This window comes from Numenius arquata, chromosome 21 (assembly GCF_964106895.1).
Source record: "Numenius arquata chromosome 21, bNumArq3.hap1.1, whole genome shotgun sequence".
Taxonomy (NCBI): Eukaryota; Metazoa; Chordata; class Aves; order Charadriiformes; family Scolopacidae; genus Numenius; species Numenius arquata.
In genome coordinates this window covers 2,054,607-2,071,036 of record NC_133596.1, presented here as the reverse complement: position 1 = coordinate 2,071,036, position 16,430 = coordinate 2,054,607, and the positions used below count along the sequence as shown (strand labels likewise).

Sequence of the window (16,430 nt, the reverse complement as noted above, 5' to 3'; positions counted from 1 at the left end):
ATCCCATCCCATTCATCCTATGTATCCCATGCATTCCATCCATCATCCCATCCCATCCCATCCATTTTATCCATCCCATCCATCCCATTCATCCTATCCATCAATCCCATCCCATTCATCCTATGCATCCCGTGCATTCCACCCATTTCATTCATCCCATCCATCCTATCCATTAGTCTCATCCCATTCATCCCGTGCATTCCACCCATTTCATTCATCCCATCCCATCCATCCTATCCATTAGTCTCATCCCATTCATCCCGTGCATCCATGCATTCTATACATTTTATCTATCCATCCTATCCTTCCCCACTCATTTCATCCATCCCATCCCATCCCATCCCTATCCAAACCATTCATCCTATGCATCCCATCCATTTCATCCATTTCATCCATCCCATCCCATCCCATCCCATCCCATCCCATCCCATCCCATCCATCCTATTGATCAATCCCATCCCATCCCATCCATTCTGTGCATCCCATGCATTCTATCCATCCCATCCATCTCATCCTATCCCACCTAACCTATCATCCATCCCACCCTATCCCATCCCATCCCACAGCGAATAACACCCCCACTCCAGTCCAACACAGATCCCTGATCCCCACTTCAGCCTCGGAGGCGCTTGCTGTCTCTGAGCTCTCGCCCCCTCCACAGCCAGCTTCAACAAACACCCTTTTGGGTAAAGAAAATTGGGATTAATCAAGCGCCTCAATTAGCCACAACGAGCCACGGCTCGTCATCACGCCAGAACCTCACAGCAGAAAGCACATTAGCAGCATGGCCACTGCGAGGCTGAGAATTAATTAAAATGGAGCAAAAAAACCCTAAAAAAACCCTAAAAATGGGGAATTGTTCAGAGCAGGGGGATCTGTCCCTACAAGTCTGGAGATGCCAAGCAGAGCCATGGCTCCAGCAGAGCATCTCCAGCACTCAGACCAGCCAGAGTCTCCTCTGGTGCCAGTCTGTCCGTGGGATGCGGTGACAGAGGGGACATGCCCCACTGCCCGTGGAGACCCAACCACTCCCCCAACCCCTTGTCCCGTGATCAACGGGGTGAGGAGGAGCCTTGTGGGTGCTTGGCAAAGATGGAGCCATCAACACATCTCAGGGGAGGGCTCATCCTACCCTGCTCCATCTTGGGGGGAGCCGGGGCTTAAATCTGGGGTGTCTTGGGCTTAACCTGGGAGATCTTGGGCTTAAGTCTGGGGATTTTAGGCTTAAATTTTGGGAGATGTTGGTCTTAAATCTGGGGGATCTTTGGCTTAAATTTGGAAGACTTTGGGCGTAAATTTGGGAGTCCTTGGTCTTAAATCTGGTGGGTTAGGGCTTAAATTTGGGGCATTTTGGGCTTAGATCTGGAGGATCTTGGTTTTAAATTGAAAGGATCTTGGGCTTAAATTTGGGGGATTTGGGGCTTAAATCTGGGAGAATTTGGGCTCAAATTTGGGGGATCTTGGGCTTAGGTATGGGGCATATTGGGCTTAAATTTGGGAGACCCACAGGAACAGCAAACAAGGTGGGGAACCGGGAGAGATACAGGGAGTCTGACCCCCTGAAAACCACATACTGGGGGTGAGACAGAGACAAACACCGGGGCTGGACTGGGATGGCGGGTGAGCAGGAGCCGGCCGCTCCGGGAAAAGCAGCTTTGGGGCATTGGAAAGAGGAGGACTGGGACAAACCAGCATCCAAAAATCTGTAAGACCCTGTGCCTGGTTGGATGGATGAATCCTGGCCGAGATGTCCCCACCAGCCCACGGTGGCCGAGCCTGTTTGGACAAGGATTAAGCCGCAGGCAATTTCGATGCTAATTCTCCCAGTTAAGTTCTTTAGCCCGACATCTGTGAGAAGCAAGAGGTAATTTCCCCCGGATCTCAAACGGCACCTCAAAGATGCCGTTAATATAATCCGATAGAGGGGAGGAAAAAAAAAATATATATAAAAAAAAATCCAATTTACTGACTTATTTAGTGACACCTTTCGTAATCAATTCTCCCAGGAAAGAAATACTGATTAAAGCCAAGCGCATTGCTATGGAAACCGGCAGTCCCTCCTCCCACGACCCGCAGGCTGGGAAGAAGAAAATCGGGTGAGGAAATCTGCCTGGTAACAACCCCGTTAATGAGCCGGGGAGCAAAAATAATCCCTCGGAGCGATGCCGCCGCAAAAGGAGCAGCCGGTGGCAGCCGGTGGGGAGGCGAAACCGTGCGCGGCTCCCAAAATATTTATTTTTATGGGAGGATAGAGCTGTTCCGGAGGAGGAGGGGATGCTCCTGCATCCTAGAAGGATGAAGGGGGCATCCGGAGGTGGTACCCAAGGGTGACTGGGCACACCCACCCAGCCCGGCGAGCATGGGTGTTTCTTCCAGCGTTTATCCAATTTTCTAGCTTTAAAATACAGGATAAACCCACCCTGAGATGGGGGTTTAAGAGATCCAGCTGCCAGCAGCCCACGAAAAGGTAGCTGCCAGCACAAAAGGGATTTATACGATATATCCTGTGGGTTTCCCTCTCCTTGGGGTGATTCCCCACCCCATGGGCAGCCCTGGCGCCTGGTGAGGGGCATCGCTGCCCACTGCAGGCAGGGCTGCCATGCCCACGCTCCTCCCTGGCTGAGCAAAACCCTCCCGGGCCTGAGTTTCTTGGAGAATTGGGGATTTATTCATATTTCCACATTGAATAATAGCCCCATGCTCCTGGAGGGTTTGGTGGTCTCCTCCTGGAGACCTCATCTTCCTCCTCCTCACCCCAGCACCTCACAAGGAGAAGAGGCTCGAGGCACCCATGGGTGCTGGTGAGGCAAGGATAAAGCTTCCCATGGGATGAATATGAAAGCACCTGGGCAGTGGGAAGCAGCTGGGGCCGGCAGCGAGTGGCACGGGAGGGACTTGGCTGTTTCCCCAAGCACCCACGATGCTTTTTTGGGTGCTTTAAGGAGCTCAGGTCTGCTCAGGACATCACTAGTGCCGCTCATTATCTACCGAGGGATTTAATATCAACCCCACCCAGCATTTTCCTTAAATTCCCGACATCGTCATCACTGTCACTGCATCCAGGGATGGGATGGAGCCCCACTGCTCCAGCAACGGGCCCATGATCCAGCCCAGGGCTGCGGTCCCGTGGGACCAGAGCATCCAACCGCTGCCGTCATATCGGAATATCGGAGCTGGAGAGGCATCCGAAGGCATGTGCCGTCCTAATAAACCCCAGAAATCTGAATATTTTGAACAATTCCTTTAGCAAAAGAGCCGGTGCTGTTAAACCCGCCAATACCTTTCCCATTCATCGCGGAGAAGATTTAATAAGGCGCCTTAGCAGAGCGTGCCGTGACCACCGGCGCATTATTAAACGCCGCGATTAGCAGCTGCCGCGGATGGGAGCTCATTAGAGACTTCTTAAACATCCATAAAAATTGCTTTTATTAATTGGTTCATCCTCTTTTTATACCCACCGCGTTCAGGAGGGGTTTTTTTGGGGTGGCTTTTCACAAACCTCTTTGTTGGGCGGTGGTGGACGAGGAGCTCCAGGGGCTGGATCCAGCCCAGCGCCCGCCCTGGGGCCTTCCCGCTCCGCTCGGCCGCATCCTCGTCATGACAAGGCGTGACACTGGGATGTCGTGATGGGTGACAACGCCACTGCTGAGCAGGGGGTCAATGCTCCCCCAAGCATCCCAAACCCTACAGCAGGTCTGGGACAGCCATCATTCTGCCGCTTCCCATGGGGATGTGAGCCCTTGGCGTCAGGCCCAGCCCCACATCAGGAAAACTGGGATTTTCCCCAAAAGTCGGTTTCTTCCCCCCATACCACATGGGATGGCTTTGCCAGCCAGGAGATGGGTGCTGCTCTCAAATTTGGCACCCACAGGGTGCTGCCCCAAGCCATCCCCCTTTTGGGTGCACCAACAGGAGGGATGAGGATTTCCACACCAAAATTTTGAGGGAAAAATGAGCCCGGCATCACCTGTGGCCTGGACACGGGACTGGGGGAAACTCCTGAGGTCCCCGTGTAGGCGCCCCGATGGCCTGGACACTGGACTTGGGGGGACTCCTGTGGTCCCTAAATGGGTCCCTCCATGGCCTGGACATAGGACTGATGCTCCCACCACCTCCTGGGGTCCCCACATGTGTCCCCCCCGAGGGAAATGAGGCTCTGGGGCTCTCCTCGTGTCCCCCTGTTCCATCCCCTCCTCTGCTGGGGGGAGGGACACCAACCCCACCAGTGGCCCCGCTAACGAGGGCGCCACTAATTGCAGGGCAGGCAGGGAGCCCACGCCCCATGCATAATTCAAGCCCCTTCGTTAGGGCTGGGTTTGATTTGTCTGGCAGGTGCCACCATCCCACGGGACCCCCCCAACCCGACCGCCACTCAGCTCCTTCTTTGGGGGGGGGGCTTGGGGCTGCTACAAGGCAGGAGGCGGTGTCATTAGTGGGGTTGGGGTCCCCCCCGCAGAGGCGAAGATGGAGCAGGGGGACACAGGGAGAGGTTCAGAGCCCCATTTCCCATTGGGGGAACCCCACAGGGACCCCAGCAGCACCCTGCACCCCCAAGTCCTGTGTCCAGGCTGTGGGTGCTGCTGGCCTGAGTTTTCCGCTCAAATTTGAAGATGGAAATCCTCACTCTTCCTGTGGGTGCACCCAAAAGTGGGGGTGGTTTGGGGCAGCAGCACCCTGTGGGTGCCGAAGTCGGGGGCAGCACCCATCTCCCAGCCAGTGGGGTGGGAGCGCTCACGGAGCGATGGGGAGAACCTGCACCTGATGGAATGTAAACTGGTCCCAAATGGGTGAGGGTGTCCCTAAACACAGTCCCTGACACCCACTGGAGCAGGTAGACACCCAACACTTATTGCGGCATCGCTTGCCCAGGCTTCCCGGACCAGCCGTCCCAGGGCCAGGCGGGGGCATTGCCAGCCCCCTGCCCGTCACCAGTCCCCAGTTCAGCCCCACAGCCCAGCACTGAATCCAGGGTTGGTGGCCCCAGGGATGGGACAGGGATGGGGCAGGGACGTCCTACAACCCAGCATTGGTAAGGACGACAGGGACCTGCCCCAGCCCAGCCAACCTCTGCTCACCATCACCCACATAATTGTTGAGCTTAGGGGGGAGGGAGAAATAAAAGAAATATATAAATAAAGTCCTTAATAATCAATTGGTGTTTATCGAGCGGGTCGTAACACTGCCAGGCTGCTGCTGCCAAATTAAATCCTTGTTTGGAGTCACCGAGTCAGAGACGTGATGCAAATTCCCCGGAGGGAATATGACAGGTCCCAGCACTGATCCGGCACGTGCTTCCCCATCCCTCCAGGCTCTGCCCTGAGTCCTTCCCAGAGGAAAGGGGGGAGAGATCCTGGGTGTCCCCCGGGAGCAAGGGGCAAGGGGACGTGACCACGTCCGGGGCTGCAGTGGCAGAGCTGGGAGCTGAAGGGGACGGAGGCAGGGCCAGGCTGGGCACGGGGACTCGCAGCCCTTGGGGACCATCCCCGCTCCCTGCGAGCTCCATGCTCAGTCCCAGCCCTGCAACATCGTCCCCACGATGTCCCCACGGGGCTGCCTATCACCCACGGGGCTCCCGAAGGCCACGTTGCCATGCCAGGGGGATGCCACCACAAATACACATGTGCCACCCTCCAGTGAGCCCCCAGTGCCATCTCCAGCCCTGGGGAGCAAACAGGCACCCCCAGATCCCCCCAAACCTCCCTGCACTCTGACCACCCCACCAGCTGCCGTCTCAATGGTCCCCACACCATCACAGGGACTCGGTGCCAGCCCTGTGCCACCCCGATGCCCATCACAGGGCTCTTGCTGTGTCCCCCCTCCCCGAATCGAGGGAAAACTGTGCCAGATGCTACAAAAGGGGCCAGAAAAGGACGGTTTCGCCTGCGAGTCCCAGCAGCTGCCAAGGGGAATTGGCAACCAGCCGGTGACGGGCTGGAAGAGGCGGCAAAGGAGGGGACAGCAGGGGACAGGAGCTGAGGGGGTGTCTCCTGGCAGTGCAGATGGGGATGCCATGCCCCTGGGGCAAGTCAGACTTTTGGGGTGGGTAAAGAGGACAGGGCTGGTTCCTGAGCCAAAACAGGGGGAGAAAAACAAAGAAAATACAAAACAGAGTCTGTAAGGGGTCTGTGCGAAGCTGCCCGCCCCGTGCCCGGCTGCCGCACCTGCAGGATGGGTGCCGGGTCCCCTCCCCGGGGCTGGGGGACACAATTTAGGGCAGTGAGGACCCTGGCTGAACGCTAGAGCCACAGCCAGCACTGCCACACTGCCTCCCACCGCTCCTGGGCATTTGGTGGAGAGGAGGAGGAGGGGGAGGATGTGTGTGCAGGAGAGAGCCCCGAGGGATGGGGACAATGACTCTCAGCTCGACATTTCCATGCGGTAGCTGAGGACCACCATTAATCTGAGCCATTACTGCACAGAATTAGAGAGTGGACAGGTTTTCCCCTGGGCTCCTGTTAGCCTCAGCATCCCTCGCTCTGTTGCCCAAGCATCCTCCACTCCCACTCCCTGAGCATCCTCCATGATCACCCCGAGCATCCTCTACTCCCTGAGCATCCTCCATGCTCACCTCGAGCATCCTCCACTCCCCGAGCATTCTCTATCATCACCCTGAGCATTCTCTACTCCCACTCCAAGCATCCTCCACTAGCACTCTGAGCATCCTCCATGATCATCCCAAGCATCCCCCACTCCCACCCTGATCATCCTCTACTCCCTGAGCATCCTCCATGATCACCCCGAGCATCCTCTACTCCCTGAGCATCCTCCATGCTCACCTCAAGCATCCTCCACTCCCCGAGCATCCTCCATCATCACCCCGAGCAGCCTCGACTCCCACCTGAGCATCCTTCATCATGACCCCAAACACCTTCCACTCCAACCAGAGCATTCTCCACTCCCACTCCGAGGACCCACCGCTCTCACCCCGAGCATCCTCCTCTTCCCTGGGACATTTCCCAGATGGGACTCTGTTCCCAAGTGTCCCTGTGGGTTGGCATGAACATGCCCGGGGGGCAAGGCACCAGGCAGAGACACACCACTCCAGCACCAGCATGATGTGCTCACAGCTCCCTGCAACTTCCCAGCCCCAAACTGGGACAGTCTCTGAGGCAGAGCGAGGGCACCCCCAGCCCTTGGGCTTCCCAGTTCCCTTCCACCAAAATTGTTCCTGTTTTCCCTCCCCAGCAAGGACCAAGGGAAGGAACCGCTCTGCCCTGGCTCCTCTCTGGCTCCTGGTGCCACACTCCCAGTGTCCCCAGGACACGGGCTCTGCCGTGCAGCTGCGGTGGGAAAGGGCTGCACTATCGATCAGGTTATGGGAAGAGACCAGAGTGACCCAGAGTGCTAATTAGCCCTCATCAAAGTAATTATCCTGAGAACCAAGCAGCAGGCCAGCTCTCAGAGCTTGCTCCCTGCCCTGCCTTTGGTTGTGTCCCGCGTGTGACTGTGACACCAGACCAGACACGGTGGCCGTGTCCCCTGCTTGGATGACACCCAGTGAGGATGATGAGGGTGCCGGGACATGGCCAGGCTGGGAGCCCAACAGTTCGGCCAGTGCCGGTGGCTTCGCAGTGTCATTGCTGTCATCGCCAGCCCCCGGGTGCCCGAGGGATGCTCAGTTCCAGGGCTGCCCCACACTGCAGTGTCACCTCCCCAGCACGTCCCCAGGGGGACGGGTCCCCGCTGCCGGGTCGGAGCCGGGATGTGGCACAACTTGTGCACAGTGAGCAACCCGCACACGTGTGACAAAGGGCGACTGGCCAGTCCCCTGTTTGGGTGATTCACACACAACTGTCCCCAGCGAGGGCTGCAAACAGCCCCCAGCCCGGGGTCCCACCAGCCCCGGGCAGGGGTGGGGGGATGCAGCCAGATTCATTGCAGCCCCCCAAATACTTGTGTTTTCTCACACGCACCTGGGCACCTGAGCAGCTCTGGCATTTACCCCTCCAAACCCCCCCCATGCCCTCCTGCATCCCTCCCATAGAGCTCCTGCTTCCTAAACCCTCCCCGGCACCCCCAGGATGTGCTGAGCCCCCCAACACCTGTGCTGAGCCCCCCAACACCCGTGCCGAGCCCCCTGACTCCCTACAGGCACCCAGCAGCTGAACCCTGATGGGGAAGGGGGAAACATCACCCCAACATGGGTCCCCGCAACACCTCCCACCCTGGCACAGGGGCATCTGGTTGTAAAAATCACTAGTAAATAATAAGGCGAAACGTGTCAGTGTACGACATCGGGGCAGGGTGGGAGGGATGGCCGGGGGGGTCACATCCTGCCCCACCGCTCCCATCTGGGTGCTGGCAATGCAGCACTTGGGCAATGGGCTTTTCCTCCCCCAAATCTCCTCCTGCCGCAGAGCAAAAACCAAAGGCAGGTGAAATTTCCCAGCCGAGCGCACGGGAGCCGTTATTAATCTTATTAATAAACCACTCGGGGTTTAATGTCCTGTTTAAATACAACCAGGGCTGCTGTCTGCCAACTTTGCCTTCCCAGTTTTCCAGGCCGTTACGTACACACTCTGAAAATTGAAATAACTGCTTTCAGATGGAGGGAAGAAAATAAAGACTCCCAGGGGCCCACCCTGAGCCCCTCTGCCCCTCCGAGCATCCCCCGGGATTCAGGCGGGGGGTCTTCTCCCCACTCAACCCCCAACGCTCCATCACTTCCAGCCAGAAGCTGCCCCCAGCTCCACGCTGCGATGGGGACAAGGACATCCCTGGGCATCCCAGGAGGATGAGGGATGGGATACAGCTGGGATGAGGGGTGTGAAGCTTGAGGGGTGTGAAGAACGTCAGGCACCAATACAGGTTAGGTGTGGACCTGCTGGAGTCAAGTTCTGAAGAGAAAGATCTGGGGGTCCTGGTAGACAGCAAAGTGACAATGAGCAAGCAGTGTGCTCTTGTGGCCAGGAAGGCCAACGGGATCCTGGGCTGCACAGGGAAGAGTGTGGCCAGTAGGTCGAGGGAAGTCATTCTCCCCCTCTACTCTGCACTGGTGAGGCCACAACTGGAATACTGCATCCAGTTCTGGGCTCCCCAATTCAAGAGGGATAGGGAACTACTGGAAAGGGTCCAGCGAAGGGCAACGAGGATGATTCAAGGATTGGAGCATCTCCCTTATGAAGAAAGGCTGAGAGAGCTGGGACTCTTTAGCCTGGAGAAGAGAAGGCCGAGGGGAGACCTTATTAATGCCTATAAGTATCTCAAGGGTGGGTTGAAGGAGGAGGGAGCCGGACTCTTTTCAGTGGTTGCCAGTGAGAGGACGAGGGGCAACGGGCACAAGCTGGAACATGGGAAGTTCCATTGAAATATGAGGAGGAACTTCTTTTGGGTGAGGGTGGCAGAGCCCTGGAACAGGCTGCCCAGGGAGGGTGTGGAGTCCCCTTCCCTGGAGATTTTCAAGACCCGCCTGGATGCCGTCCTGAGTAACATGCTCTGACATGCTCTGGGCAATCCTGCTTCGGCAGGGGAGTTGGACTAGATGATCTTTATGGTCCCTTCCAACTCTAAAAAATTCAGTGAAATTCAGTGAAGCTGCCCGTGGCTCGGCTTGGCCGGGCGCTGCAGCGATCAATACACAATAACCTGCATCTCGTCGGCCGGCGCTGGAGGAGCTGTTAAGCCTGTACGGCTGGCATTGGTGGGAACGGCAGGGTTTTGTGGGTTTTTCATCTCTGCCGTGTGCTCCTGGAGGTTTTCTCCCCATTCCATAAGGATATACCCTGAGCCTCAGTACCCAGCGACGGCTGCAGCATCCCAAGGGGTCCCCAGTCCCATGGAGGGAGGTGATGCTGGCAGGACCCTGCTCCCCAGGGTGATGTGCAACGGCTGCCGGGTTACAAAACCCTTTTTCCAGCCCCAGAGCATCGGCACAAGGGTGGGAGGATGCTGGTACCCCGGTGCCTGCACCCAGCATCTTCCCAACAGCTGTAACCCGCCTCCGTATCCACGTGTTTGGGTGAAGCAGGATCGGTGCCAGGGGCTCAGCGCCAGGTCTGAGTCCCACAAGGGATGTGGGTTTCCCATCAGGAACTGAATTTCTCCAGGATGCGTTTTGAACCGATTGAGCCCTGCATCTTTCTCCCTGCTCCATTATTCAGCCCCTCCAGGTCCTCCCCATGCCTTCTCTCCGGAGAATCCGGGGGAAGAGGAGCCGACAGGTCCATTGCAGGGGGAAAATGTGGTGGGAGCCATCAGAGCCTACGGGCTGGGGGAGAGCGTCCCCCGGGGCTCAGAGTCTGAAAACAAACAAAGCCGCGAGCAGCTCGGCCGAGACGTTCATCGATCCGGGAGCCCGTCCCCGACTCGCCCCGTGCCAGGCAACGCTCGCCACCGTCCCCCGGCTCCGCACGTGCTCTCCGGCCACGATTTTATTCCTTCTCTTCTCTCTTTCTATTACCGAAACGAGCATCATTGATTTTTTATAGCGCTAATTTTTTCCCTAACAGAAAGCCACCTGGGATTAAATCAAATTGCTTATCGGCATCTAAAACACTATGGTGGCAGCTCAGTCCCTTTCAGCAGCCAAACTTGTGAGCTCAATAACAAACAAGATCAAGTCGGGCTGGACAAGGCTCATTTTCCCAGACATCAATTAGGCCACTGGCTTTTAGGCTTTGCTGATCACATCGTGCATCAACCTCTCCTTCCCGTGCTCTCGCGGCTTCGGTGTCGGGCCAGGCTGTTTTCTGCCTCATCCTCTTTATTTTCTCTACAACCCAACCCTCTGAGACATTTATTTTCCGGTCCCCATCACTTCCACCTCTGTTGCGAACCGGCGTGAATGGTTTAGAGAGATCTTCAACCAGTCTCGTTAATACTCCTGGGTGCACATTAGCTGGTCCTGCAAATTTAGACGTACTGCACTTTAATCGCGGTTTTAATTGCGAGCTGTAACGCTCTGCCTTCCCAAACGTGCGCCCATAAACCTTTATAGCGGCCTGTCAAGCAAAGCTCTGCCTGTGAATAATGCGGATGCACCGGAGGATTCACGTCCAGGCGGAGCTCTGGCCGGGCTGGGATGCTTCTCTGTGGCCACCCACACGTGTGGTCCCTCCTGTGACTCTTGGGGTGGTCACCCAGGGAGGTGACAAGGTGGGGTGGGGTTTTTCAAGCCTCTGGCACAGGCGATTCCCACCTCGGGGTTGCCTCTGGGTCCTCGGCGCTGCCCATCCCCGGAGCATCCCCATCCCTCCACACCAGCACCCACCACCCCGCAGCACCCCTGGGCGCGGAGGCAGCACCGCACCCCTCGGGTCCTGTCCCACCGAGACAGGGTGCAGGGAAACGAGGGGCTCCAGCCCCCATGCCGCCGCCAGCCCCCCATTTCCATGGCAACCATGCAAATGTGAAAGCTTTCCATAATCATTAGGGAGCGGAGTGGAGCAGTATAAACAGTGACTGCAGTAGATTACATGCCTATTATGAACAGTCGCGCCTTCTGAGCGCTGGTAATTATACCTAATTGTGCATTTAATTGTGTAATTGAAAACCCCCATCCAGAGTTCAGCCCAGGCTCCTATCCCCCTTCCCTGGTGGGGGGAAGGTGGCCGGGGGCAGCTCTGGCCCCGCTGTCCTGGTGCCGTCCCCACGCCAGGGATCGGGCACGATGGGAACTGCGTGAGGACAAAAGATGCCGGCAGATGTTGGAGATGGCTGACGCTTGCCAGAGCCGGAGGGTTGGTGGCCAAAAATGGGCAAATGGGGAAGGAGGGGTGATGGGGACAGCAGGGGACAGCAGGGCAATGACACTCCCCAGAGTGCAGCGGGGTCCCACTGGGGACGGGGATGTCACAGAGGGCTGGTGGGTGGTTGAGGGATGCAGGGGATGGGACCATCCTCTCCCTTTGCCCATCCTTCGTTAAGCTGACCTTGTTAGCTCTTTCTCCAGGCTCGGTGATGGGGGGAGTCACAACCTGGAGGCTCTCGGTGCCCCGTGCAAACCCCACGGTTCAGGCAGGCAGGGTGGGATGGAGACGTGGTCTCTCTCCCTGCACCCCGACCCCAGGAGGCTGGGGGAGGAAGGATGCCTGTGCCGGTACAGCGTGGCACAGCGTGGCACGGCACCGCACACCATCAGCACCGCACATCACCAGCCCAGCAGGCTCTGCCAGGCGGGAGGTGCCAACTGAGCTTTGCTTTTCCAGCCAATTAAAGGAGAAAGAGAGAAACAAAGAAAGAAATGAAACCCTGGATCGGAGCGATGCTGAGCTCCGCCAGGCAGAGGTGGGAGTGCTGAGCATCTCCTGTCCCCACTCAGCTCGGGGCCTGGAGCTGCATCCCACCCCCCCGTGAGCCCCACGCCACAGGGGGAGGCAATGGGGTCACCACTTTGGGATGGAGAAGGAGCTCGATCAAGCTGCCCTGCACCAGCACTTGAACACGGCCCCAGGGCACAGAGCGGGACGGCCAAGGGGTGTGTGACAGCAGCTGGCTGGATCCAGCCAGACCTCAGCTTCCATCAGTCCGCACCCCGATACCCCGTATCGCTGCCTCCGAGGTCAGGTACACCCCCTCGCAGCAGCGCCACTGTCCTGATCTGCATCCGACACCATTAGGCTTCAGAGTTAACAAGAGTCACGGCTTGTGGCTCTCACACCCCTGTGCCTGTGCTGGCGAGCGGGGCAGCATCACCTCCGAGTTCATTTTCCATCCAACCACCTCAGCAGCTCTCATCTTTGCGTAAAGAAAAGATAAATCCTCCCAAGGACAACACCCCATCCCCAGAGAATGGGATCTCCCCACCACGAACCCCCGTCAGCCAGTTATTCAGTCTCCCAGATGATGGGGAGGACCAGCAAAAACTCTAGAGTTTTGATTTCATCCCACCTCATCAGCATAAATATCTCCTGGCAGCCCCTCTCAAGGTGGGGCAGGGTTGGTGTGGGTCTGGGAAGCAAATCCCTGGGGTTTTTCCAGAGAAAAAACACAAATGGATGCAAAATCTGGCAGGTGCTCCTTGTGCCCTGGGAACGGAGACACCCAGCGCTTACAGCATCGCCTCGCTGAGTGCTGGAGAGGGAGCGTGTAGGATATCTGGATGCTCCGAAGCAGCTGCCCTGGCTCCCTGCCGTGACGTGGCCCAAAAACCAGTTTCCCAAACTGGTTCAGGTGCAGCGGCTGCCCTGAGGTCTGGGCTGCGCGGGGTGGAGCAGGCAGGGAGGGCTCTGCCTGCACCAGGCAGGACGTGCTGCCTTCTCCCACCCCAGCCTGGGGGACCCCGCACAGGAATCTCAGGCCCAGTGGGTGCCAGCAGCACCCCAGCACCCTGCAGCCCTGGAGCATCCTCTGCCACCATGAGCATCCCCCGTGTCCTGGGGGGACAAGGGACCAGGGGCGCATCCCCTGGGGACCAGGTTGCAAATATTGGGGAAACCAACAGGGACATGAGACAGTGCCCACAGGGCGACAGTGGCACCTGGGGAGCCGCAGGAAGGTGCCTGTGGGAAGGTGGCCCAGCAGTGAGGACCAGCCGGAGATGGTGGCATCACCCTGGGGTGGGCTGAGCCTCTCCCCCCCTGCTTCGTTTAAGGGAAACTGAGGCACGGGCTGGCTAGTGATTTGGAAGTTCAGCAAGCCAGTGTGCTCCCTGGGTCATCCCGCTGTTGGCACAAGCTGACCCCACAGCAATGGGGCACAGCTTCCCGGCAGCCCCAGCACACGCCAGTTCAACCCCGGCCCCAGTGGCTGGGGGCACTGGGAGCCCGGCTGTCCCACCCATAGCGCAGAGGGCCCAGGACAGGCGTCAGGGCTACCTCGATGGGGTGACACGAGCCCTGCGGTGCTGACCCCATGTCGGGAGTGGCACAGAGCAGCCGAAGAGGAGGAGAGGAGCTGGGGTCAGGCATTTTCCCCGGTCCCCATTGTCCCCTCCCAAAGCATGGCATCACCTCCACCCGCCCCAGCCATGCCACCTCAGGGATGAATATTGGCCTCCGTCACCCGAGGGGACACCTCGTGGGCACCCAGACCCCTCCGACCTTGGGCAGGGCACCCAGTGTCACCCATGGGGTGGGTGGGTGGGTGCTACTGCTGTGGGATGGGGTGCTGGGGGGTGGCATCTCCCCACGGCTGGCAGGATGGAAGCTGCTGCCTCTGGAGCCAGGAAGGCTTGGGAGAGCATCCCGCACGCTTGGGAGGGGATGAGCTGGGGTACAGGGTGAGCCTGGGCTGGAAAGGCCACCAGTAAGGGACAATTTCTGAGCTGAGCCTTTGGGGATGCCAGCAGCACCAGGACACGGAGGCGAGGGGTGGGGAGGAAAGCCTGACCCCAATCTGCAGCACAAAGTTTCCCCGGGTGCGAGTGGGAGCTGCTTTCCCAACCCAGGAGCTCACACCGATTCAGTTCTTCCCCTAAAATAAATAGATTAAAATCTCTCTGATCCGGGATATCTCAGGGAATAAACGCCAACAAACCTCTTTGGGAGCTGATCGGTACAATAAAAAGTGACCGAAAGGCAGGAAACTCCCGCGCACCCGGAAAACACCCGTCGGATTTATCCTGAAGAAGGAGGAAGGCGAGCGAAGCGCAGAGCAAGATCTTACAGACCGAAGCGGGGGGACAGCTGAGGACACGAGAGGCCATTCCCGCTGGGAACGGCAGGACTTCAGCCTGGAGATGAGCCCACTGCAGCTACGCTCCCTGGGGTCAAGGATGGGCTTGGAAGCTTCTCCTGTCCCCACAGGGAAGCTGGGTGTCCCCCCCTCTATCGGACCCCTCCCCGCTCGCTGCCTTCCGAAGGATGGAGAATGAACAAGAGCAGCGCCAGGAAGAAAGTGCCTGTCAGCAGGATGCCACCATCATCTCCAGAACGGATCCGGAGCCCGTTTCCATCGCTGCCTCCAGCCAGCCCAACACCCACCCCGATCCCTGGGGACATCACGGACCCCCCCAACGCATTTCAGCAGCCCCCCCTCATTTTCCTCGCCCTGACAAGCCCCAGCATGGCTGCGGGGGCAAGTTGTGAGATGCTGATTCTCTGTTAACGAACCACCCGGTCAGGATAATTAATCGCAATCTCGTTGGCACTGGTTTTAGCAGAAAACCCCCCGAATATCCCACACGCTCCCTTCGCCTGCCCCTCTGTCAGCAGCCTGATGAAGATTGATTCACGGGCGGTGACAAGCACGGCACCTAATTATTACGAAGACCGACAATCCCATTAAAATTAAACCTCTCCCTTCTCTCTGCTCCAACATCCCGGCGTCCCCCGGCCGCGGGCAGACGGGTCCCGCTCCAAAGCAGGAGAGTTTACAAAGTGCTGGCAGCGGCTCCAAGTTTCCCTCTTGCCCCGACTCGGGGGACCAGCACCCCAAGAAACACCCTTGGACTCACCGGGATGGGAGAAACCGCCGGCGGGAGCGAAGTCGGAGGGAAGAGATTGCAGTTGGGAACAAAGCTCACACCTGCTGGAGACGCATCCCCAGGCGCTGACAGCACAGGGAACTGCTTGGCATCCATCTCCCCAGCCGCAACTCCAGGCAGCGCTGGGCTGAGGCAGGGGACAAGGGTGGCATTTCCTTCCTCCTTGATTATTAATTTTTCTTTTTTTTTTTTTTGGGGGGGGGAGAGGGGGGGGAGGGAGTGGGGGAAGGTGGCCGTGAAGCATCCCCCAAGCCGGTCCCACAGCAAGGTCACCGCCGAGATGGAGTGGGTAGCGGTGACAGCCAACATTTCGCACAAAGCACAACCCGGCATGCTGATGAGCGCAGACGGCCCCTCGCCTTACCAGCTGCAGGCAGCAGAATCCGACCAGCGTACATCTCCCATTGCATCTCCCCATGGTTTCCCAGCCGGAGCCTCGGATTTCCCCCACCGTGGCCTCGCGTCGCCGTCCTCCAGCTCCTCACCAGCCTCCCCTTCTCCAGCAGAGCCGCCACCCGGGGAGCATCAGGGGGGCACCAGCAACATGTCCCGCTCTCCAGCCTCCGGCCAGCCCCGGTACTTTCTTCACAGCAGCCCTGCCGTCTCCCGCATCCTGCCAGGTTAGCACAGAGGCGGGCTGGGCTCAGAAAGGGGCATCGCCCCCCTTCTCCGCCTTCCACCCCCCACCCCCCAACCCAGCCCCGCTCCCCCCCCCGAGCCCGTTACAGCCCCATCCCCCGGTGCAGGGACCCCGGGGCCGCGCACACCTCGCCATCCATCCCCGGGGCGCGCAGGTTTGCGCGGAGCCCGCCCGGCCCCTCTATTGTCTCTCCCGCACAGCCGCGCTCCGCGCCCCGGGGGCGGGCGGGGAGGAGGCGGCGGGTGGGGTCGGGGGCGCGCCGGGCAGGGCGGGCCGCGGCCGCCGGAACAAGGCGAGACGCGCTCCCGGCGGGGCCCGGCGGGCGGCGCGGCCGGGCGGGGGGGAGGCGAGGCCGGGCACGCCGCGCCGCGCCGAGCCCTTGGCGGCTTCCGGGGGGCGCCGGGCAGCGCGGCCCCTTCGCCGCAG

General features: G+C 58.8%; 1 protein-coding gene across 1 annotated transcript in view; it reads right to left on the bottom strand.

The window, feature by feature from the left end:
- The window catches only part of NKAIN1 (sodium/potassium transporting ATPase interacting 1), a 34,630-nt gene extending 18,848 nt beyond the window's left edge, over positions 1-15,782 (bottom strand). The window contains exon 1 of the mRNA XM_074161835.1: positions 15,729-15,782. Within this exon, the coding sequence (XP_074017936.1) occupies positions 15,729-15,782 (54 nt within the window). The remainder of the gene's footprint in view (positions 1-15,728) is intronic.
- Positions 15,783-16,430: the final 648 nt, after the last annotated feature.